The sequence below is a fragment of the Chiloscyllium plagiosum genome, chromosome 6, assembly GCF_004010195.1.
Source record: "Chiloscyllium plagiosum isolate BGI_BamShark_2017 chromosome 6, ASM401019v2, whole genome shotgun sequence".
Taxonomy (NCBI): Eukaryota; Metazoa; Chordata; class Chondrichthyes; order Orectolobiformes; family Hemiscylliidae; genus Chiloscyllium; species Chiloscyllium plagiosum.
The window spans coordinates 83,333,448-83,359,863 of record NC_057715.1 but is presented as its reverse complement, the minus strand read 5'-3'; the positions used below and the strand labels follow the sequence as shown (position 1 = coordinate 83,359,863).

General features: G+C 39.3%; 1 protein-coding gene across 2 annotated transcripts in view; it reads left to right on the top strand.

Annotated features, from left to right (window-relative positions):
* flt3 (fms related receptor tyrosine kinase 3) overlaps positions 1–26,416 on the top strand; it is a 106,925-nt gene that overhangs the window by 19,142 nt on the left and 61,367 nt on the right. The window contains exons 2-6 of one of the 2 annotated variants that reach the window (XM_043692009.1): positions 12,413–12,537; positions 14,521–14,614; positions 14,800–14,950; positions 17,960–18,066; positions 18,988–19,096. In XM_043692009.1, the coding sequence (XP_043547944.1) occupies positions 12,413–12,537; positions 14,521–14,614; positions 14,800–14,950; positions 17,960–18,066; positions 18,988–19,096 (586 nt within the window). Of the gene's footprint in view, positions 1–12,412; positions 12,538–14,520; positions 14,615–14,799; positions 14,951–17,959; positions 18,067–18,987; positions 19,097–26,416 lie in introns of those variants that run through there. The other variant, XM_043692010.1, reaches the window with a different exon arrangement.

Genomic DNA, 26,416 nt, shown 5'->3' with positions numbered 1-26,416 from the left:
TATCTTGCGCCTTAACTCCTGACTAATATAGTTGACTCTTAACTGCCCTCTGGGCAATTAGGGATGGGCAATAAATGCTGGCCTAGCCAGCACTGCCCTCATCCCATGAATGAATGAAAAAACATTACTACCTCAAACAGATGGGCTATTTAATAAGACAAGAGCCCATGCTGTTGGATTCTAGACATAAGGATCATAGTCTAAACATTAGGGAAGACTGTTCAGGAGAAATGATGGAAGCACATCTACACACAAAAGGTGGTAAAGGTTTGCAACTGTCTTACACATAAGGTAGTTGATGCTTGATCAGTTGTTAATTTTAAATTTGAGATAGATGCTGTTTTGCTAAGCAAAGGTATTAAGGGATATAGACCAAAAACAAACAATCTGCTTGATTAGTATTCCATGCAAACTTAGAAACATTTAGTACACAGAAGGAGATCATTTGATCTATTGTATCCATGCAACTAACAAAAAGCCATTCGGTCTAATCATCTTTCCAACTCTTGATCTGTAGTCCTGTAGGTTATGGAATCTCAAGTGCATATCCAAGTTCTTTTTAAAATGTAGTGAGAATTGCTGCCTCCACTGTCTTTATTGGTGGTTTGTTCCATATGCCAAATAAATAGCACTCTTCAATAGCTCCCTAATCATTTGATCAAATGGTTTAGACAGCTCTCCTCCTGATATTGACTGCTATGCTAATGGAATGCTAAATGGTCTTGCTATCCAATTTATCTAGGTCCTTCATAATTTTGTACACTTCAATTAAATCTCTCTTTGATTTCCTTTGTTCCAAAAAAAACAACCACAGTTTATCCAATCTTCCCACTTAGCTAAAATTTACCGCTCTATGCAACATGCTCATAAATCTACTTCCACCTTCCCCAGCAGAAGCAGTGACCAGAAATCATAGAATCACTACAATGTGGAAACAGATCATTTGGCCCAACAAGTCCACACTGACATTCCAAAGAGTAACCCAGGCAGCGGAATGGGACTATTTGACGCTGCCCTTTTGGCGCCGATCATTTGGCCCTCCTGTTTTGACTCTAAACTGTTTTGGCGCTCATTACTTTGGAGCTGAGCTGTTTTGACGCCAATACATATAGATAACCATTGTGTGAAAATTATGGTTTGTCTCTCTTGCTTTGAATGTCTCCAGCCATTTCTGGTATGGGTTCTACAAGAGAAGAGAAAGAAAATTGTATTATAGCTTTCCAACGTGAAGGCAGTAGATGACCATTAACAATTGTTAAATGAGAAAATGAGTACAAAATGAGATTTGAATCTACAGCGGGTCATTACAGCTTTGACTATCAACTCTCGCTAGTTGAGAAAATTACATCGGGTCGTTAGTCATCCTCCCTTCTTTAACCAAACAAGACTTTTTTAAAATTCTGAATTGCCACCAAAACAGCTCAGCACCAAATTAATGAGCGCCAAAACAGTTTAGAGCCAAAACAACAGGGCCAAATGATCGGCGCCGAAAGGACAGCGCCAAAACATACCCGACTCCCAGCAAGACCCATTCTCCTATCCTATTACTCTACATTTACCCCTGACTAATACACCTAACCTACACATCCCTGAACACTATGGACAATTTAGCATAGCCAATTCACCTCACCTGCATATCTTTGGATTGTGGGAGGAAACCGGAGCACCCAGAATAATCCCACGCAGACAAGGGGAGAGTGTGCAAACTCCACATAAACAGTCTCCAAAGGCTGGAATCAAACCGTACTGTGCTCTGGTTGCAGTTTAACTGTTTGTACAATTTTTCTTCTTCTTCTTACACAGTGTTTTGGGATTGAAGATGATTTGCTTCCACTCTGGTTTGGTGAGTTCTGAAATAGCTATTAAGTCCCATTTGCAGTCTGCAGACTCTGCCACATATGGGGCTGGTGGTATGAAGGGTTAGAGGTTTGTGCGGTCCACCAAAGTCAGGTGCTTGGTGTTTTTAAGAATTAATCTTCTCAGTCTCAGTCAGTCACAAGCCAGGGTCTCAACTGAAATATTTTTAATATAGGGTCTTTGACTCTTTGTCATGTGAAGTGCATTTCTGGAGCTGTACAGGCAAGAAAAGAAGCTCCAGCCTAAAAGAGTGAGAGCATTTGAAAAATGTTTAATAGGCCTGGAGATTGCCTTATGTATTCTCTTCATCATTTACCATTGGGATTTCAATTATCATTCTAATAAGATTACACTAAACTCACTCCAGGAACAATATATTTTTCCCAAGGTGTACTACCTAGTTTTCACCAAAGTATTCCAGATGGACTGAAAAATAGCAGATGGAGTTCAATCTGGATGAATGCAAGGTTTTGCATTTTGATACAGCAAACAAAGGTAGGGCTTATACAATTAATGGTAGGGCCTCGGGTAATGTTATAGGACAGAAGAACATAAGGATTCAGGTGCATAATTCTTTGAAGTTTGTGTCACTTGTAGCGAGGGTGGTTATAAAGGTGTTTGGCATACTTGCCTTCATTGCTCAGTCCTTTGAGTATAGGAGTTAGGAAGTCATGTAGAGATTGTACAGAACATTGGTGAGGCCTCTTCTGGAATACTGCATCCAGTTCTGATCACCCAGTTATAGGAAGAATATTATTAACCTGGAGAGGGCTTAGAAGAGACTTACCAGGATGTTGCTGAGTATGGAAGGTTTGAGTTATAAAGAAAGACTGGATAGGCTGGAACTTTTTTCACTAGAACATAGGAGTTTGAGAGGCAACCTTATAGAAGTTTATAAAATAATGTGGGGTATAGTTAAAGTTAATGGTAGTTGGCTTTTCCCTAGGATGTGGGATTCTAAAATGAGGGGGCATATTTTTTAAGGTGAGAGGAGAGAAATTTTAAAAATATACGAGGGGCAAAGTTTTTACACAGAACATGGCTCGTGTGTGGAGTGAACTTCCAGAGGAAGTGATGCATGTGGTTACAATTACAACATTTAAAAGATCTTTGGAAAAGTATATGAATAGAAAAGGTTTGGAGAGATATGGGCCAGGAGCAGGCAAGTGGGATTAGTTTAGTGTTGGATCATGTTCGGCATGGACTGGTTGGATTGAAGGGTCTACTTCCATGCTGTATGACTCTACAGGATCAAACCAAGATTTTATTTATTTGTAGCATAAATTTCACCCCCTTGTACTTGAGCACTCTAGCTATAAAGGTCAAAATTCCATAAACCTTCTTGGTTTTCTTTTGTATCTATTCATGACATTTATGCACCTGGACACTCAGGTCTGTTTGGTCATCCATCATGTCTAACCTTTTCACCATTTGGGAAGTACTTTTAGGTCCAAAGTGGATGAATTTACATTTGCCTACATTTACCTCAGTTTTGCCCATTTACTTAATCTATTACTATCTCTTTGTAATTTGATGCTTCTATGTAAACTGCTTAAAATTCCACTTACCTGTGTCATCAGCAAACTTGGATTCATGCTTTTCTAATCTATCATTTAGTCATTGATAAGTACAGTGAATAGCTGAAGTGCCAACAATGACTTTCACTGGTCATGACAATTTGCCACCAATTTCATATGATTCAGCTTCAGCTAACAGACTCCCATAAGAGATTTCTCAAATACCTTCTGGAAGTTCAATAAATAATATCCAAAGACAATGCAATCCATCAGGTCTATGGAATTTATCTATCTTGAGCCCCCTTACTTTCCCGAGCATTTTTTTGCTAGAAATAGCAATTGTATTTATAGAGTCATAGAGTCATACAGCACAGAAACAGGCCTTTTGATCCCACTCATCCACGTACGTCCACCTTAAAACATTCAATTACCCCCAACACCACTGCCTTCGATACAGAGTTCAAAAGTCCTATAGTCCTCTAAAAGCAAATAAAAAGTATCCTCATCTTTGATCTAAAAGGGTGATGCCTTATCTTTAAAATAGGTTTATTTTTCTGTCCCTGGTTCTGGGCAGAAAGAATAAGTGCTAAATATTATTTAAGTGTAAAAAGACTTGTAGAGTATTTTAGCATTGAGGGATTTAGTGGTTCTTGTGCATAAATCACAAAAAGCTTGCTTTTATTTTCAGCAGGTAATAAAGAAGGCAAACAAAATGTTGACCTTTATCTGAAAGAGATGGAGTGTAAAAATAGAGAAGTCTTGATAAAATTATGTAAGCTACAATAGTTAAACCACAGCCAGAACACTGAACGGTTTTCCCTTGTTAAACGAAAAATGTAGTGGTATTGGAAGCAATTCAGAGAAGGTTTGCAAGATTGATCCTGCCTGTGAAGGGATTGCTTTTGCGAAGAGATTGAATAGGTTGAATCCATCTTCACTGGAGTTTACAAAAAGGAGAGGTGACTTTGTTGAAACTTGGGATGGCACGGTGGCTCAGTGGTTAGCATTGCTGCCTCACAGCACCAGGGTCCCAGGTTTAATTCCAGCCTCAAGCGACTGTCTGTGTAGAGTTTGCACATTCTCCCCAAGTCTGCGTAGGTTTCCTCTGGGTGCTCCAGTTTCCTCCCACAGTCCAAAGAATTGCAGGTGAGGTGAATTGGCCTTGCTAAATTGCCCATAGTGTTCAAAGGTGTGTAGATTATGTGCATTAGTCAGGAGCAAATGTAAGGTAATGGGTCTGAGTGGGTTACTCTTCAGAGGGTCGGTGTGGACTTGTTGGGCTGAAGGACCTGTTTCCACAGGAGGAGATTCTATGAAACTTATAAGACTGTTAGCTGGTTTGACAGGGTAGATACTGAAAGATTGTTACATCTTGTGGGAGAGTTCAGGATCAAAGGGTACAATCTCAGAGTACGGGTTGCCCATTTAAAACAGAGATGAGGAAGTATTTCCTCTCTCAGACGGTAATGTTTCTCTGGAAATCTTTACCATCAAAGACTGTAGAGATTGGGTCATTACTATTGACAGATTTCTAACTAATAAGAGTCCTGTGGAAAAGGCAGGAAGGTGGAGTTGAGGATTATCAAATCAGCTACAATCTCTTTGAATAGCAGAGCTGACTCAATGGACCAAATCACCTCATTTGTTCCACATGATCTAATTTTTACTTGCTATATGATTGCCATCAATTTCATATGATTCAGCTTCAGCTAACAGACTCGCATAAGAGATTTCTCAAATAGTGAACATGGTCACTTTGGATATATATTGACTTAAAAATTAGTTCCTAGCTCTTTATGAATAATGGCAATATAACATACCTTTTCTTTAAAAAAAAACTAATGCCTCTACATCAATATAACTATTTCAATCATGAGTTTATCTTCTAAACAGAAGAATAATGACAAGTAAAACTCTATATGAAAAATTAAGATTCTTACATGGCATGTTTTCATTTGTCATAAAAACATTATTGACGATATGGTAGGATTTGTGCCTCCATATTGGGAAATTGATTTTCATTGCTCTCAGTGATGAGTTGGCATGCTGCTCATGTATTGTTGTTTTTGTTATTCCTGGCGTTGTAGGAGTTGTGCTTGACATTGTTGATATTGTGTCAATTGCTGGTGATGTTAATGATGTTGTATTACTTGTTGGTGATGTGGTTGGTGCTGTTTTCCTGGTTAGTGGTGTTGCTTGTGTTGATGATCTTTTCTACATTTCCAGCTCAGGTGTATGTCTAATATAGACATTGTTTTCTTCATTTGCTTACCAGTTCTGGTCTCAATCATGTATGACCTTGGAATCTCAGAATCGCCAGCAACCTTTGCTGGGTTCCAAGTTTTCATGATTGGAATCTTGTACGTGTAAAAATAAAGGTAAAGGGTTTCTTTAAGTCATTCATAAGAGCGTGGTCACTTGGTGGAAGTGTCTTATTTGGCAGAGTATTTTATATTTTTTATTCATATAACTTATGCAGAGACACAAACAATGTTGCACATTACAGAATGATGTCCCCTTTAGAAAATAAATGGTTGATTAAAGACATTAAACTGAACAACTGAGGAGGCTGTTGTTTGGCTCCCAGAGTTTGCATTTGTAAATTTTCAACTGATCAGCTCTCTAAATGATTTTGTGTCAGCCCTGAAATGTGTAGATCAGAGAGACAATAAGACAAACTTTGGACTTTCCTCTGTCTCTCAGCATTTCTTAATTATCGAAGTCTGTTAGCCTTGAGGATTCCTTTGACCATCTGGACATGTCCTTCTTTAAACCTGTGTCTTTTTAGGAATCTGATGATGATGTGATAATATTGATTCACAATCTGTGGTGAATTTGTTAAACTATCTGAATGTAAATTGGGTTCAATTGCTTATTGTACTGCTGAGATAATTGTTGTAACTTTCAAGTCTTTCACTATCCTGATAAAAGAAAATGTAAGAAGTAGTATGTCTCTATGTGATACCTTTCTCGATTATGTGTCGATAAATTAGTTCCACTGTATTGCATTTTGTATGATACTTCTTTTGCTGGTATTTTTGATCGTCTTGAAGTGGGCACCTTCTTGTTATGGTACACCTTTTAAGTGGGTATAGTTGTTTTATCCATGCATTAGGGGGGAAACAATGCAATGTACTATGTGTTTCAGACTAAGCCTCATTTGTTCAGAAAAAGTTACCATTTCAGACGTTGTTAGGAATACATATAGATTTATTGGCTATGAGGAGCTAGAATATAGAATGGTTTGGACATTCCAGATTGAAAAAGGTGTTTAACCACATTATTTCTTGGAGTTGTACTTACTGAAGAGGAAGGAGCTGAAGTCTGCTTTGGTTCACGTGCTTTTTACAAAAGTCAAGTGATTTTGGGGAAGCAAAGCTTTCAAGCAGATAACATGGGATTTATAACTTCAATCACTGGTCCACCTGGTGGAAGGGTTTTTGTTCTGAAGGTTGCCTAGCAATATAATCTGGACTGCCATTGATTTGGAGGAAGTACCTGTACATCTACCAATGTCATCTACTGCACCATTGCACCTGGTATGGACTCCTCTACATCAGGCAGACAGGATGCCTACTTGCGGATCATTTCAGAGAACATCTCTGAAACATCCACACTCACCGCCCCGTGGCTGAACACTTCAACTCCCCCTCCCTCTCCGTCAAGGACATACAGATCCTGTGCCAAACCTTTACCACCCGACGCCTGAAGGAAAAACGCCTCATATTTCGCGTTGGGACCCTGCAACCACACGGGATAAATGTGGATTTCAACAGCTTCTTCATTTCCCCTCCCCTAACATTATCCCACTCCAAAGCATCCAACTTGGCGCTGTCCTCTGGACCTGTCCATCATTCCCCCCTCTGACCAATCACTTTCTCCCTCACCTTCATTCACCTACTGCTTTCTCAGCTACCTTCCCCCCAACCTCAGCACCCCCCCCTCCCATTTTTCTCTCAGCCCCGGTCCATAAGCCTCATTCCTGATGAAGGGCTTATGCCCAAAACATCAATTCTCCTGCTTCTTGGATACTGCCTGACCTGCCGTGCTTTCACAGCAACACACTCTCGACACTGCCACTGATTTGTTTTCCATGGACTAAAAGGTGCCTTTAAAAGGACTCTGCTGACCTAAAATGAGTTGTGATCATATATGAAGCCCAGGCAACTCGCATTGAATATACAAAAGCAAAGCTGCTTCAAAATTGCACTTTCAACCAAGAAACACTGAAACTCAAGTTAGGTGTCAAGAAATTTGAGTCAAGAAATAAAACTCTTGTTTTCTTCACACATGCATAATAACTTGAGGTATTGAAGATAAAAGGTTACCCATGGAATGTTCAGTTTGGAAAAGACAATGGAGCTATACTATGTAAATAGAAAAAAACACTATTTCAGTGGCTTGCTGTAAGAACCCACAGAGACTAAACCAGATGGACTAAATACAATAAGGATATAAAAGGCTGTCTTTTCTCTCTCTTTAAATCTTGTAATCAGGTGATTGCTCCTGTTCCTTACTCCTCAGCATCAATCACATCACTTGTTGGTTTCTCCAGTTGTGCAGAACAAAGCACTTCAGGATGGTGTAACACACTTTATCGGGACCATACTGAAATGCCCTCCAGACTTCTCCAAGCTGCAGAGTCAGACCTTCCACTGTCCTACTGCCCGCTCCATTAGAGCCATGGTCGCAGCCTGTGCACCAATTAGGTGAAGGTGCTGCACCAGCTATCTGATCAACATATTAGATCAAAAAGGCAGTTCCTACTATACTTTTCCCCCTTTCTCAGCCCAGACATAGACCAAACATTCCATTTATCAATGGACCATATTTATATGATGCATAACGTATTGATACTACCCTCAACCCGCTGATAATATCTGCATCACTGAGATGACAATGTTAGTTTACAAATCAAAAATGGCATGGTTCAATTTGCTTTTGATGAACATTTGATGTATAAGTGTGTTCACTTTGCATACATTGTATACGTGCACAGAAATGTTTGCAAAAGAAATGTACTGGAGATAACAAATGCATGCTTCTTGTGTTTGCGTCTTCAATGCCCTTATGTTCAGCAGACCTGGATCCTGTGCTTTCACCCAATCAAAGTGACACTGATTCTGCTCACCCTGTGTGTTGTCTGAGCCATTTTCCAGTTACATTTCACATCTGGAGAACAGCAAATGATGGCAGGGTACACAGATTGCAGTGAACACTATCAGCTCTGGGCCCCTGTTTAGTCACTGGAACCCCTATGTCCCCTTTTACCTCAATCTATCTTGACAGCTCTTTACCACTCTTTATGTCAATGTGCAGATGCATCACATTGAACTTCCAACTATTCCCCCAACCCCAAAATTACAACTTAATAATACCTATCCTGCTCCTCTAAACTCCCTAGCAGAGGCCATGGTGGTGGTCACTGCCAGTAATTCCCCCTCCTCTAGCCTGCCATGCCTTCCGATGCTGTTATACATAACCCAGCATACACCACGTGTTTCTCTTTGTCACTGTCCTTGTTCCCACCTCCATAAATATCTCGACATTTTTCCCCAGCCTTGACCACTTCAGATCTTCTGGCAGTGGTCCCACTGCTGCCCTACTGCATCCCCACTCAACTTCCACACTCCCCTTAATAATCAAAAATCATAACCCTAGGACTATATTTACCCCAGACTTCTGACCTACTTCTACCTAGACATGATTGACCAGATACCAACTGCAGTCTTTGCTGCCCCCCAATTGATGATACGTGATTCCCCCGAATGTTGATGCTGACTTTATAGGACAGATCATTGCTCTTTGTCTGGACAGTTGTTGGGCAGATCCCCGATGGTGAACATCCCATTAAACGGGGTGACCATGGCCTAGCCCCTGGACTGTGCAAGGATTGTGCCCTTGGCTGAGAGTACCAAGACTGCCTGATCTACAGTGGTTTCCCCTTGACTTGACTAAGGCTAACCCTCACCCTGTGTCTGACATCACCAATCGGTTGAATAAATGCTCAGTGTGTTGCCCATGCAATTCGCTGGCACATGCTGTAGATGTTAAACTGATGTCTCAAAATGTTGTGCATCAAGATGTCACCCCACTCCCAGACAGATCCTTACGGACAAGTAGCTTCTCTCTGCATCTGGCGGCACGGTGGCACAGTGGTTAGCACTGCTGCCTCACAGCGCCAGAGACCCGGGTTCAATTCCCGCCTCAGGCGACTGCCTGTGTGGAGTTTGCACATTCTCCCCGTGTCTGCGTGGGTTTCCTCTGGGTGCTCCGGTTTCCTCCCACAGTCCAAAAAAGTGCAGGTCAGGTGAATTGGCCATGCTAAATTGCCCGTAGTGTTAGGTGCAGGGGTAAATGTAAGGGAATGGGTCTGGGTGGGTTGCACTTCGGCGGGTCGGTGTGGACTTGTTGGGCCGAAGGGCCTGTTTCCACACTGTAAGTAATCTAATCTAAAAAAAAGAGCATATCAATACGGTAATACTGATAGAATTTGGCTGGGGCTGAAGAGCTAGCATGTTAACATGCACAGCAAGGCAAAGCATGGATGCTGTGAAAATGCTGGTCAACTCTGAGTGAGCAAAAGCTAAGAAACCAAGTGAGCAACTCTTAGGTATAGTCAAAAAGTGTGGCACTGGAAAAACACAGCAGGTCAGCAAGCATCTGAGGAGCAGGAGAATCAATGTTTTGGGCATCAGCCCTTCATCAGGAATGTGGGTGGGAGAAAAGGGCTGGGAAGACAAAAGATAGATACAGGTTGGGGGTGATAATGGTAGGTAGGATGGGAGGGTGTAATGGATAGGTATGAAGGAGATGGACAAGTGGGACATTTCAAGAGCGTGGTGCCGAGTTGGATGGTTGAATTTGGGATGAGGCGGGGGAAGGGGAGTGAGAAACTGGTGAAGTCAACGTTAATGCCATATAGTTGAAGGGTCCCAAGGAGGAAGATGAGGTGTTCTTCCTCCAGTCATCGAGTGGCTTGGATTTAGCAGTGGAGGAGGCCCAAGATTGCATGACCTGGCAGAGTGGGAAGGGGAGTTGAAGTGTTCGGCCACAGGATGGTGGGGTTGTTTGGTGCATGGGTCCCAGAGATGTTCCCTGAAATGTTCCGTGAGTTGTCATCCTGTCTCCGCAGTGTAGAGGAGACCACATCGAGAGCAATGGACACAATAAATGAGGTGTAGCCTGGTCCAGTCTGTGAACTGGATGCTTTCCTTGGGTGCAAGTGTCCCTGTTGCAGCCTTTCAACGCTAGTTGCTGGTGCACCCTACAAAGCAAGTCTGTGCTTCTGAAACAGCCTACACATGGATCAGAGAGCTCTCATGATGATCATGAGGGGGACAAATTCCAATGTCGTAAATGAGGGGTGCATGCAGCTGGAGCTCATGTATCGTGTTCTGAGATGCTGTTTGGTACTGATTAGCATAGCGACTCCCCACAGCCTACAATGAGCTGAAATTGCTGGTGACCCACACTGATTTCCATATTGACGCTGCTTGACACTTAATTCATTTGCACATTTGGTAAAATAGGTCTCTGCATCTAATGAGGTAAGTTGAGCCATTAATGAGGCATTTATTAAGCTATAATCATCCTTAATTGGCAGCTTGCCACTGACTCGTGAGAAACTTACCTTGCCACTTGCCAAAAGAACAAAAGATGAAGCGAGAAACTCCTGGTGTTGAAGTAGGCTCATCAGACGTCCTCTTTGATTCTGCCATAAATCTCAACAAAGTTTGTGTTGCACAGACCCCTCTAAGATTCTGCTTTTTGTGCCTGTCTTTATGGAAGAAGATATAGAAAATTCTTGAGATTTGTGAAAATGAAAAGTTAAAAGAAATTAGCACTAATAAAATGGTTGCACTTGAAAGGTTATCTGGATTGAGAGTTGATATGTCTCCTGGACTGGATGACCTTCACCCTAGAGTGTTGAAGGGAGTAACAATAAGGATTGTGATTAGAGAACTACAGGCCTTAGATTGATGTTCAAAATGGGGAAAATATTCGATTCAACTGTAAAGGATATAGCAAAGGAACATTTTTTAAAAACGTTAAATTAGACAGAATCAACATGGATGTTTAAAAGAGAAATCTTGTTTTACAAGCTTGAAGTTTTTTGAGGATGGTACTTATAGATAAACGTGAACTAATGAATGTGGCATATTAAGACTTCCAGTAGGCTTTTGAAAAGGTCTCACAGAGGAAGTTAGTAAATAAGCCAGTATGGACTGATGATTGATTAATAGATAAAAAGCAGGAAGTAGTGCTATATGGATCATTTTCTGGATGTCCAACTGAAGTTACTGAGATGGAAATAAGTGGTCTTAGTGGGCTCAAGTATAATGCCAAGGTGATGAAGAGTCTGGTTCACTATCTTAACAGGGAGTGGAATGGAGTTGGTAGATAGGGAATGGATTTTGGAGCAGGAAGACAGGACAATAATTTCAGTCTTCCAAAGATTTAATTGAAGGATATTTCTGTTTATTCAGTACTGGATGTTCAATAAGCAGTCTGATAAGTTAGCATCAATGGAAGATTGGGAGAGATACTGCTAAGATTATGTTGAGCTGTGTGTTGTTAGTGTATCTGTACAAATGAAAATTAAGTGACATTGACAAGAATAGTAGAGATCCTTGGGTGACATTAAAAGCAACAATGCTGGAACAAAAAGAGGAGAAATTGGATATGGTTTGATAGCTAAGGATGGAACCTGGTGAGAGCAACCTTTCTAAGCTGAATGACCATTGAGAGGTGTAGGAGGAGGATGGTGTGATCATGCTAGTGGGCCAAGAAGGTCGCCCAAGGACCTTCTCACCTTGAGCACCATTAATGACATGGTGAGAAGGGCTGGAGTTTCTCTCTAGAATGAATTTCCCACATCATTTTTCCTTCTTGGCATCCCCCACTCCTCCAGGAATGGACATTCAAGTCCTGAGTTTAAAAATATAGCCATTACTTCTGTTTAATCATGATCATCAGAACATTCCATTTAACATGTTTATGAGGAGCTTAATTAAGATCTACTTTACTCTCAACAGTCACAAATGCAGCACTCCCTAGGGTTTCTGAAAAAGAAGTCAACAAAGGATTTTCTCAACCCAAGTACGTTTTGATCTATCGTACCAATATGGATCATCTGGAATCATTACACACAACAAACAAGGTAATTTATTGTTCATTCTGTCTGCATATTAATTTACTTTTCTTCTTCTATTGCAAAAAAACAACTATTTTCTCTTGGTGTTCCTGAAGTTGCTGTTTCATTCTATGGCATCCATCGCTGTGCCACTCCCTAAAGTGGCCATTTGTTTATTCGTAAAATGTGACTGTCAGTCAGTAGTTAAGTAGTTGCGGCATCATAGCAAACCCCAATTTTGTGTTCAAAGTGTGAACTCTCTATTGTGGGTCAGTGAATATATATCAAAATGCCAAAGGGATCCACATTCTTTCAATCAGGATTCTGGCCAAGATCAAAAGATATAAATCAATCTTTTTAAGCAACTGAATGGATCCTTACTCAACAGGTCCTGGGAAGGTGGTAGGGGTTGGGAGTGGAGTTGTGCATCATTGTAAACGCAGAAGGAATTTTTTGAAAAGTAAAATATATAAAAAAGGTTCAGAGGAATATGAGCCAAATGCTGGCAAGTGGGACTAGATTAATTACTAATGTCTGGTTGGCATGGATGAGTTGGACCAAAGGGTCTGTTTTCATGCTGCACAGCTCTACGACTCTATGACCTTATTAAGGTGGTAATTAGAGTAATTAGATTACTATTTAACAAAGTTTCAATTACTTTCTAAAGCTCAATTCATTGGCAAAGGCAATCCTAACACAATCCAACAGTTTTAAGTCAACACAACACTTACATTTCAGATGGTATACTGAGTTAGAAATTGGCTACAACCCGATAGTTAAATTTGTAGTCAAAGGTTATGATCAACATCAAATTAGTAATGGTGTCCCACTGCTCAGTGTGCTTATCTGTATCTTGGAGAAAAAGACTGGGGGCTATGGCCAGCAGGTTCACAGATGCTGCTAAAATTTGGATGAAAGTTAAAACAGTAAAAGACAACGGTTAGAACAGCAAAAGAAAGATTTGCATTTGGATGTCTAAAAGCATGTTAGAGCTAATTAAGTGTTTTTTTAGAACCGTTATTGTTATAATGTAGGAAATGTGACAGCCAATTTGCACAGCACAAGTTCACACAAAATGTTTTGTGACAATGAAAAGATCATTTGTTTTATGATTTTAAACAGGGATAAAATTGAACAAGACACCAGGAATAATTCCCCTGCTATTTATGAAACTGTTCCATAATATTTATTACATTCACTTTAGATCATCAGTTTAAAAAAAATACATTTGACTGTACAGAACTCCCTCAACTGCTTTGGAATATCAACCTTGAATTGTGGGATTGGATCCTGGAGTGGGACTTGAACCTAAAACGTTATAATCCAGTGCTACTAACTAAATTAAAAATGACACTAAAGTTATAGGAATGCCTGAAGAATGGGCCAAACAATGATAAATTACATATAACTTTGGTAAATGCAGTGTTATGCATGTAAGGAGTATCAGCGCAGAATACTGTATTATTTAACATTTGCGGAAATAAAATGGAAGAAATGTTCAATGTTTTGAAACATTCTAAATGGACTAAATTCAACAGGCTGTGAGTTTGGGGAGATTATATACTCATAAGCGCAAAAGTAGATGTTTTTTGATGAACAAAAAAAAAGGGATATCCGTGAAATTTATCAATGGAACATTCGCGGCAGAGATATGACGCTGATCTCTAGCTAGAGAACCGTAATTACGCAGCATTACTTGAAAAGTTAGTTTTATTCACTTTAGAACTTAGAAGCAGTACTACCAAAAATGTAGAAAATAATGCCAGCACTGGTTTGTGTGCTTACTGATAGATTATTACACATTGACAGATAGGGGAGAACCAGGGACATGCATTTAAAGTGCACAGAAGGAGGAACAGGAGAAATTTTCAACATGCTTCTTTTCGTAGAATGTAGCGAGCATATATCCAATTGTCTTTATTGTTTCAAATTCATTCTATTTCTATGAAAACGTTCTAAAAATATACAGAAAATATATGGGGCATTTAATTTCAGATCTTACTTTTATAGATTGTTCCCATCGATAAAAATCATAGTCAAAATCAATTCTGCTTGAACACCAACACTTCAACAAGAAGACAATTATTGATGTACGAAGCCAGTGGTATGAATTAAATTACTTGTGTTCCATATTGCATTTTTATTATTAGAATGACAAATTAATGTTTTTTATTAATTTTAAAATGTATCTTTATCCCAAATTATGCTTAATATGAAAATAAATCAGATTTCTAGATTAGTGCTGTGTTTTTTTTCTTTTCGACGTAGTTGATGTATAATGTGACTTAGATTTTCAGGTTAATGTCAGCAAAATTGAAGTTAATGTTTTGGACTCTATAACACTGAAAGTGATCATGAATGTTTCTGGGAATATATCTTGCCATTGGACCTTTAAGAACATCACAACTCCGTGTAATGTGAATTATTGCACCCTACACAGGTAATTTTCTTGATTTTTTAAAATTATGCTTTTGTATATTAAAAGTGGTAGGCAAAAGTGAGGACTGCAGATGCTGGAAACCAGAGTTTAGATTAGAGTGGTGCTGGAAAAGCACAGCAAGTCAGGCAGCATCCAAGGAGCAGGAAAATCGACGTTTCAGGCAAAAGCCCTTCATCAGGATATTCCTGATGAAGGGCTTTTGCCCGAAACGTCGATTTTCCTGCTCCTTGGATGCTGCCTGACCTGTTGTGCTTTTCCAGCACCACTGATCTATTAAAAGTGGTAGTCCAGATTTGTAATGCAAAATGAATTGAAGTTGCACTTTGTGGTAGACAAAAGATTGTGGTTCTACAAGTAAAATACGGTGTATTTTATGCTATCCTGCCAGCAAATTTGAATAATGGAAGCTTGTAAAATGTAATGCATAGTTTTTTTTGCCATAAAACCACTTGCCTCCTGCTCCAATACCTGTATGAAATTTTAAAGGGGTGTTAGAGGAGCTGGATAGTCTGCCCACCTATTAATCCCTATTGAGGTCATAATGTTAATGGTCACTAAAGGGTCTCATTCTGCTTCCACAGGTAGGTGGAGACCCCAACTCAAATTAGACCCCACCACCAAGAACATCTTCCCCACCCCACCTCTCTCTGCCTTCTGCAAGGACCGTTCCCTTTGTTACTCCTTGGTTTACGCCACTCTCCCCGCCAACCCCTCCAGCCCCACCCCTGGTACCTTCCCCTGCAACCGTAGGACATGCAAAACCTGCTGGCACACCACCTCCCTCACTTGCATCCAGGGCCCGAAATAGTCCTTCTAGGTGAAACAGAAGTTCACCTGCCTCTCCTCCAACCTAGATTACTGCATCTGGTTCTCTCAATGTGGTCTTCTCTATATCGGTGAGACCAAATGTAATCTTACGGAATGTTTTGCCAAGCATCTCAGCCAGGCCTGTAAGAGCCTGCGTGACTTCCCGGTCACTGTCCATTTCAATTCCCCTTCCCACTCCCTCTCTGACATGTCCATCCTCGACCTCCTCCATTGCAACAGTGAATCAGACTGGAAATTGGAGGAGCAACACCTTATCTTCCGCTTGGGTAGCCTACAGCCCAGAGGACTCAACATTGAGTTCTCCAATTTCAAATAATTTTCCCACCCATCCCTGGACTCCCATTCCAGCCCTGCCTCCTCCCTTCCAATTCTCCGACAGACCCCTCCTTCCAGCTACCAACCGAATTCACCCCTCCCCTTGACCAACCAGGTCATACCCATGACTTGTGTTCACCTATCACTACCTCACCATTTCGCCCCTCTCCCTACCCATAACCCTTTCCCCTCTCTTTATCTGCAGCTCCCCCTACCCCCACCTCCATTTCTGAAGAAAGGGTTTACCCAAAACCTCGACTTCTCCATCTCCTTTTGCTGTTTGGCTTGCCATGTTCTTCCAGCCTCCTTCTTATCTACTCAAATGTGGCTACCTGGCAGCTTTAGCTGCATGGACTGGTAGCAATCAAGTGTGGGTGGGAGCCATTTTCTTTGCTTGTCCTCTTGTTCATTGGAGGCATGTGCCCAAGTCATATTTTTCTCTTTTTCCTTCCCACCAGCCTCTCAAACATTTCCACCTCCCCAGTACACAGGGGCAAAATCGCTAATAGGCAATTAAATCACAATGGGACAGCTATTCTTCCCCTGGTTGGGTTTCTCACCAATCTTTTGGCTGATTAGTTGTGGGAATCATCGTGCCTATAAAACTCAGGTGTATGATTTATAGCAACCAGAGCAAGCTATTTAGTCATTCCGCCATTTGATAGATCACAGCTAGTATGATTCATTATAAATAACAGACCTTAAATACTGGATTTTACAGAGCATGAAAGTGCACATGTATTACATTCACTAGTTGGTTAATTAAAAATACACAAGATTGCATAGTGAAAACACAGCTCAGAAGATTTTCATAATAACTACATCATCTCATTGGGCAAGATCTTTTGTTTTACTAGTACAAAGTAGCCCATTCCCTTAATTCAAATCACAATATTATGCAGGAGGAGAAAATATACATGCTGTAATCTTCCTAATTTTCCATTCATTAATTTCAATGAACGGTAAAGCATGTGTAATTGGAAACCGCACCACCCAATATTCAGATACATTTTCCATTCACACAATGTAGTGTGACAGAAGCGCAAAAATAAAAAATTATCCTGACTAAATCTTGCGTACACATTTTCATTCTGCTAGGTGACAAGTAATTCAAAACTTTTACAGAAACTCAGCATAAATGTTCTAATAACTCCAAAATCAATAAAATGTGATTAAAATATGCACATAGAGTGGTCTCTAAAGCGGAGTAGATTTAACTTTTCTTGTACTCATATATGTGATGTAGGCTTTTCTGGCTGGCCCAGTATTTATTACTCTTATAAAGGTGATGATGAGCTTACTTGTGCAAGCTTGTGCAGTTTGGAAAGGTTACAATATATTTTAGCTAATAGATCTTAACTCACTTGTAACAATCAAATTTATGGTCATCTAAATAATTTAAAATAGCTTTGCTTTCAATAATATAAATTGAGTATTATTTTAAAAAAAGAGTTGTTTTCCCTTCAATTTGGTATTTCTTGTGAATTGTCCTGACATGTAAAAAAAGTAAAAGCTTCACCAGATGTATCTTTTTCCAGCAATACACAAGCTCTGTACTACCAAATTATGAATAAACTGTTTTTATCTTGCCATTTTTGGAGTTTCAACTTCATTTGACATATGGTTTCTTTGTTTCCCTTCAATGAATTATAAAAAGTAAACTAGCTACAATGACAGCGTTTATCTTTTTTTTGATCCAAAGCCATTCACTTCTGAATTCAGCTTTTGTTCAATGAGAAGGATGGAAATGCATTAAAGAATAATAATACAGCAATGCGCAGTATTTTAGTAAATTTCATTACTCATGTGGAATTTTCTTGTTAAATCTTGATAACATGGTCCAATTTTTACTCTTTTATTCTACAGTCAAATCATTACTTTAATAGTTTCTCGAGTCACTGAAAGGCACGCAGGAATATACCACCTCACTACTGAAGGCACAAACACAATTAACTTTCCAATTTTTGTAAGAGGTAAGTAATGAAAAATAAAAGCTTTCTACACATGAGAAATTACTGGTGTCTATTCATTCACATAGCCATATCCATGGTGTTCCACTCCTCAGACTGTTTATTGATTTGGGGGTATATTTGTGAAGGAAATATGTTATCAAATTTTTTAAATATAAATTTTTTTAATGTATTCATAAAACGAGATTGTGAGTTGGAATCCCATTTCAGAGCTTAACTATATAAATTAAGCTGATGCTTCAGTGTAGTACTGAGTGAATGCTGCATTCTCAGAAGTGTTGTCTCTGGATGAGATTTTAAGTCAAAATTTAATCTGGTTGCTCAGGTAAAAGGTACCGAAACAAGAGCACTGCTTTCTCTTGGTTTCTTTGTCAAAATCAATTCCTCAATAAACATCACCAAAAACAGATTCACACATCATTTAGTTATACTTATAATCAACCCGTTCAGATATGCTATGACGCACTTCTGGAGCAGATTGATTTTGAACCCAGAGTTCCTGCCTCAGAGGCAGGGATACTACCACTGCACTACACAATCCACAAGCAATTTATATAGTTTTCTGTTTGCAGCACTTTACTGTGAGATTTGTCCACCTGATGTCATGAACTTTAATATATCCTGAGGACATGTATGGTTCTATCAACATCAAAGAGAACAAACGTGCGTGACATCGGCTTTAAAACGTAATTAGATTCCATAAAACTGGAAAATATCCTAGATTAAGTACTATTAATGTGGGAAAAAATGAAAAACCCTTTAAATTGGTCAGATCAAAGTGATTTTGAATTTGCATGAACTAGACACTCTTAAAAACAATTGGTAGAGTTAACTACGAACATCTTAATTAATGTGAGCCGTTAAGTGTCACATGTTTAACACAATTATTTTTTTCCAATAATATTTTGTAATTCCTTTTGATAGCAAAACCCAGGAAACCAAAAATTATAATGGAAAAAGAGGGAAAAATATTGGAATGCACAGCAGAAAGTTACCCATCTTCTTCACTTATTTGGAGTTCCAGTTCTACAAGGTATGCTTTCTACATACAGCATTTTAATTATTAGCATCACCATTTGATCTCTTGTGACATGTTTTCTTTAGCAGCTTAAAAATTAGACAATGTACATGATTTGCCTCTGTCCACTTTTTAAGAGACTTCTAGGGACATGACTATGAGGCTGAACCAGGACAAGTTGAAAACTGTGGACTGAATTTTCCTAAAATTTGGCTGTCTCATATTGGGGAGTTTCATGGACTGTTTCCATCTTTGAGCTGTAGTAAGATTTCTTGCACAATTTTATAGTGCTCACCCTGTTAATTATGCACTGCATCTCCACGATGCTGCCGTCACACTATCTTATACTCATCAGGAGCAGACTTGCTCACTACTGCCAGTACCTTCTGGGGTCCCCAGCACCATATTTAAAACTTAGCCATGCATTAGTTCAAATGTTGCAAACCAGGAATTGCTATTCATTTCAGAACAAAGGAAGGTCACTGGACACTTGACTGTATTCTCTCCGCAGATGCTGGCAGACCTGTAGAGTTTCTTCAGAAATTTGTTTTCATTGTAATTACTTCACCCAATTCCATTCCCTTGGAAACAGATATCCTGTTTGGCTTGTTACAGCTGATACTTCAGCACTCTATCATGCTGACGGTGATGGTTATCCTGGTCATTGTCCTCAACTACTTCCTCGGAAGAATGCTATTACTTTCACAGTTTCTGTCAAATCCCTTTTTTGCCTGCCAGCAGCATGCAAGGATTATACAGCACAGATTTTTATTTTTTAGCATACTGCAAGGAATCCCAGACTGCACAAACATTGGAGTTGCTTCTTGAACAAATCTATCACATGACCATCAATGATCAAAATGGAAGCTAATATTGCATTGAATGCAAGCTTGTCCTCAGTCAAGAGTGGTGTAATGCAGTTGTCAGCTATGGCTGTGGAGGGTAGACTTTGTCTTGCAGCAGTCATCCTTGTAAGACATCCGGCCCTGGTAGTGAAGTAGGGACCTGTGAGTTATGAAGGTCCTAGGAATCATGGAAGCTTCCAGGGTACTTAATGTCAGTTTTTAAGATGTGTTGCAATAATCACAGATAAGTTGGACATTGATCAGATGTAATCCTTTTCTATTAATAAGGTCAGACACATAATGCTACGCCAGTGTCACATATACCTGTGTATAGTGTATAGTCTATAGCACCTTCCACCTGGACTGTTCCAGCAGATGACAGTTCTGTTACACTGCGACATCCTCATTTACTAGCAGCACTGTGCCTCACTCATCTGGAGGATATTCAATCGAGGACAAAAAATTATGGGCCTCCTGCACTTTCTCCACATCCTGACAACAGTCCCGTTTGACTTGAATAAGAATTGATCTCCTTATATTTTGAGATATGTTCATTTGGGAGAAGGATGTTTAGTGTATTTGGTACATATGCTGCTGGTACATGGTCTCAGAATACTATTGATATAGTACAGCGCCATACAGCAACATGTCTTCCACCTTCATTGCAAGCAATCAAAATATTTGGCTTTTGATCTACACTAAAACGCAAGGTAAGACAGAACTACTGTGAGGCTGTAAGTCCTGAATGAAGCAGCAATGCACAAAAGGCTTGACAAGACAAGACCAAGATGCTGTGAGCATCCAAATAGGTGCAAAATAAGTGAGCACAAAGAAAGCAAGATAAGATGCCAAAGATGCATCCTGTTCTGACATACGAAACATATGTCTGTTCCTGTGCGCAAAATATCCAGGCACCAGCAGAATAATATGAAGTGTCAGTGCACTCCAAACTAGAGCATTGAAATGGTGAGTTGTATTCTGAGTGAGTCCAAGATGTGCCAAACATGATGTGGTGAGTCTATTGCTTGGCTGATGCCAACTCTATGGAAGGAGGGTGCGGGCGGTCACTGCCCGTGACGTGTGCCCTGAGGTTTTGAGGAATGTTGACCAAGATGGAGGCCCAGAGAAAATGCCAGTGAGCTGGAATCACCAGATAATAGAGTCATAGTCAGAGAGATGTACAGCATGGAAACAGACCCTTCGGTCCAACTCATCCATGCTGACCAGATATCCCAACCCAATCTAGTCTCACCTGCCAGTACCCAGCCGATATCCCTCCAAACCCTTCCTATTCATATACCCATCCAAATGTCTCTTAAATGTTGCAATTGTACCAGCCTCCACCACTTCCTCTGACAGCTCATTCCATACACGTACCACCCTCTGTGTGAAAAACTGCTCTGACTTTCCTGTTGGGAATTGGTGCCATTTTGTTTCTCTTCACTGTGTGGTGAAATAGCAATCTGCATATAAATGAGGCAAGATTAGGTAACAATGAGACTTTAATGTGTGCAACTAGGACCTTTACCACTCAGTATTGAAACCATAAGTGAACAATTAGACATTTTTTTCCTCATAATCGATGGTCTCATTTTTCCATTGTTGCTGTATTTTCCCAATTAACTCACCTTTGCCCATATCACTCTGAGGCTGGGAAAATTAAATCCTGTGTTTCCTCCCTCCAATAGGGAAGTACTTGGCTTTTACACGGAATAATTCCTCAAAACTAAATCAGGATCGCAAAGTCACTATATGACAAAAACATGTGCAGACATATCTACCAATCTGTAATACAGCTCACGGATATATTGGATGAGATGTTGGCCCATTTGCAATCCATTTACTTGAACAGAAATAAAACAGGGCATACTAACTCAACTGATGCTCTTTGCTTCTGAACTACTTAGCTCATCGTTTTATTGGAATTATATTAGTTATAGTTCAAATGTGCACTGCCATTTAATATCATCATAGTTGATCTTCTGCAGTAACTCCACTTTCCACATGCTTTGATTTCCTGAGAAATCTAAAATACATCCATGCACATGGATGCACAACAGTGAAGCAGAAGACATTGGAGTAGAGAATTTCAAAGATTCTGAACCCTCTGATGAAGAAATTTATCCTCATCTTATTTTGAAATTATTGATCTCATTCTCAGTATACAGAACCCATATTCTAGATTCCACAGCCAGGGGATACAGAGTCAGTGTCAAAAACTCTCAGAATCATGTGATCCAAGAAGTTACAACTGCAAAAAGGAATAATTTATCAATCACATAGCTGATGCACTGAATTTATTTGCATAATTTAATCATTTGTTTCAGTGAGATATCATGAAATTTATTTCCACTAGATTTACTCACTTGCCTTAGAATCATAGAAAGGTAGAATCCCTACAGTGGAGATAGAGGCCATTTGGTCCATCAAATCTGCACCAACCCTCTGAAGAGCAGTCCGCCCAGATCCAGCCCCCCATCAACGTAAACCCATAAGAACTGCAGAAACAATGGAAAGTGCTGTTGTGCTCTTCTTTCCCCCAAGGATTACCTGCTTAATTTATAACTAACAATGAGGAGAACTCCCTCACTAGTTATCTCAGTCATGTTTCTGGGTTTCTGTGGTTTTTCCACAGAGTTAGTTAAAAAGTTAGTATGTAAGTACAGCAAGTGATAAGGAAGGCAAAATGGACTGGGAGAACCAGAATAAGGAAGTCTTGTTATAACTGCATGGGGCTTTGGTGGGTGAACATAAGAACACAAGAAATAGGAGCAGAAGTAAACCATGTGACACCTTGAGCCTGCTCTGCCACTCAGTTACATCATCATTGATATTCTGCCTTAATTCCACTTTTTTGCTCACTTTCCACATGCCATGATTTCCTGCAAGATCTAAAATGTATTTGTACAAGCATTGGATACACAACAGTGGAGCAGAGAATACTAATAATTCTCAGCCATCTAATTAAGAAATTTATCCTCATCCTAAGCCTCAAATTGATCCCAATCCTTAAAGCTGCATCCCATGTTCTAGGTTCCACAGCCAGGCAATACAATCTGTAACTACACCATTAAAATCTCTTAGAATCATGTATGTTTGATCATCTGTTATTGCAGTATGCCCCCAAAATTACACACCAAATTTACATTGCCTGTCATCAAAGGACAAGTCTCTCATCCCAGGAAATAACTGGGTCAACTTTGACTGCACCTCACTGAATGCAGATCTAATACAATTACATCCTCCCTTATGTATGAAGACCAAAACTGCACACAGTATTTCAGGTGTGCTCTCACCAAAGCCCCATGCAGTTGTAACGAGACTTCCTTATTCTGGTTCTCCCAGTCCATTTTGCCTTCCTTATCACTTGCTGTACTTACATACTAACGTTTTAATGCTCCTTGTGCAAGAAGCCCAAGTGTTTCTGAACAGTAAAGCTTGGAAGTTTAAAGGATAATTGTTTCTCTATTTTTATTGCGGACTCATTTAACCTATCCATATCTTTTAACAATCTTGCTGTGTGCTCCTCATAACTTACATTTTCAACTAGCTTTATAGTGTTTGCAAGCTTGGATAAGTTATCCTTGGTCTCTTCATACAGTTATTAATCTAGATTATAAATAACTGAGACCACAGCAGTGATTCTTTGGTATTCCAGTAGTCACACACTGCCAACTTGAAAGTGATACGGGCAAGTGGGACTAGTTTAGTTTGGGAAACTTGGTCAGCATAGACTAGTTGGAACGAAGGGTCTCTTTCTGTGCAATATGACTCTATGACTCGTTGATGCCTACATTCCTGTCCATTAACCAATTCTCTAAACTTGCTAATACGTTATACCAACTCCTTGAGCCCTTTTTTTTGGCAGATTGGCATTTGTATGGAGTCTTTTGGAAATCAAACTACATTAAACTAGTTCCTCTTTGTCTAATTAGATCCTCAGAAATCTCATTGTAAAAGATTCAGCAGGAAATGATCATGATACAATTGAATTCCATGTTTAGTTTGAAAATTACATATTCTAATCGCAAACAACAATGTCAAATGTAAAATAAACCAATGACATAGGTATGAGAGGAGAACTGCCTAAGGTTGGTTGGTTAAACAGATTAAAAGGTATTGAAATTAGGTAAATAAATAATTTGGGCACATTTAAATAAGCAATTCAAAATGTTGAACAAAAAGATGTTTCATTGAAAAGTCAAAATCCAGAAAGAAAGATCTACTCATGGCTTACTCAGGATGTTTATGATTGTTCTACTTAAATAATCTAGTGTTATGTGTAGAATTACTGGGAAAAGGCGGAAAAGTGACATTAATTTAAAATGCTCAGTAAGCCAGTACAGACAATATGGACTGAATGGCTTTCTTCTATGCTTTCATAATTCTGTGATTGTGTGATTCATTATAAACCTCTTCAAAAATAATTATCCAATACCTCTACTGCACCCTTCTCTATCACACTGTCAGAGAGTACATTCCAGGCCCTAACTACTTGCTTTGTGAAAATGTTTTTTCTCATCTCATATTTGTTTCTTTTGCAAAACACTTTAAAACTGTGCCCTCTTGTTCTTGCTCCATTTATGAGTGGGAACAATTTCTCCCTTTCCACTCTGTCCAGACAGCTCATGATTTTTGAAAATTTGTATCGAACCTTCTCTTTTATCCATGGAAAACAGTCCCAATTTTTCCAAGTCTTTTTCAAATTAAAATGTCTCATCTCTGCAATCATTCACCTAAATCACTTCAGTACTGTTTCCAATGCATTTCCATCCTTCCTATAGTGTGATGCCCAGTGAGTCTACTCAGATGAAGTCTAAGCAGTGTCCTCTGTAAATTCATCATAACCTCCCTGTTTTTGAACTCTGTGTGCCCATTTATGAAGCCTAGAATCATGTATGCTTATTATCATCTCACTCTATCTGTCCAACCACCATTTATTACTTATGTACATATATACTCGGGTTGCTCTGCTCCTGTATGCACTTTAGAATAGTAACCTTTTTTAAAAACAGTGTCTCTCTGTGTTCTCAGTACCAAAGTGCATCAACTCAAATTTCTCTGCATTGGTCTTCATCTCACACCGATCCTGCCACTCCACCAACATGCCGACATATTTCTGAAGTTCTTCACAGTTCACAATTCTCCCATGTTTTGTGTTTGCTAGAACACTGCAAATTGTCCCTGTACAATTTAGATCATTGTCCCTGCACAGATTAGATCATTGTTTCTGCACAGATTAGATCATTTATATATTTATATATCAAGAAAATTCCAGGTCCCAATACTGACTTCTGAGGAACTTTACTACAAGACCTTCTTCCAGGCTGAAAAATAACCATTCTTTATTGTACTATCCAACAGCCAATTTTTAATTCAGTTCATACGGTCCCTTTTTATTAAATGACATATAACTTAGCGCATAAATCTATTGCATAACATCATTTCAAATGTCTTTTGGAAGTCCATGTATACCACACCAAAGGCCTTCTCCTCAACAACTCTCTGTTACCTCTTCAAAAAACTCCAGATGTGATTTCCCCTTAACAAATCTATGCTCACTCATCTAAATCAATTCACATTTTTCCACGTAACTATTATTTCTATTCTGAATAATTATTTCAAGATCGTTTCTGGATGTTACAAAGGAAAGTGGCAAGTCAAAGGACTGCGAGTTTTTAAGAAACCAACAAAGGGCCGCTATAAGTTTTATAAAACGATAAAAGAACAGAACAAACTAAACAGGAATATAAAAAACAGATTATTTAAAGATGTTCAAATAGGAAGAGAGCAGCTAAAGTAAACTAACTTTGGTCCTTTAGTAGCAGATATAGGAGATATGGTTATGGGAATTGGGGAAATGGCAAAGACATGGAACAAATATTTTGTGTTTGCCTTTATAGTAGCTCACACAAATTGCATACCAAAAGCAGAGGGCAATTGGTAGGCAATAAATAATGAAGAAATTAAGGTAATTAACGTTAGCTGAGATAAACTCCTGAGAAATTGATAGGATGAAAATCTAACATTCGTCAGGACCTGAAGGCTTACATTCTCAGATTTTAAAAGAAATAGTAATGCATTCGCTTTTACTTTCCAAATTGTCCAGATTTTGGAACAGTAAAACAGAATCGGAAATTGGCAAAATATAACAGATTCTTGAGAAAGGAGGGGCAAGTGAAAATAGTGAATTTCAAGTCAACAACCTGAAATGAGTCACTTGGAAAATACTGAAATCTATTGTATTAAAGAGGTCTTAACAATGCATTATTATCATACAATGGATGGAATTTTACCCTTTCTGATGTTGCGTCAGCAATGTTGAGGAAACGGAGAGAATGAAAAATATCAGCTTCTCTACATCAAGAAAATACCTTGCAATTTTCCCCTTAACCCTTAAATGGCATATTCAGAATCACACTATTAAAGTCATAGTGTCAGGAGTGGCATGAGCAGCAAATACCTTATTTCCATATACTTGCACAGCTTT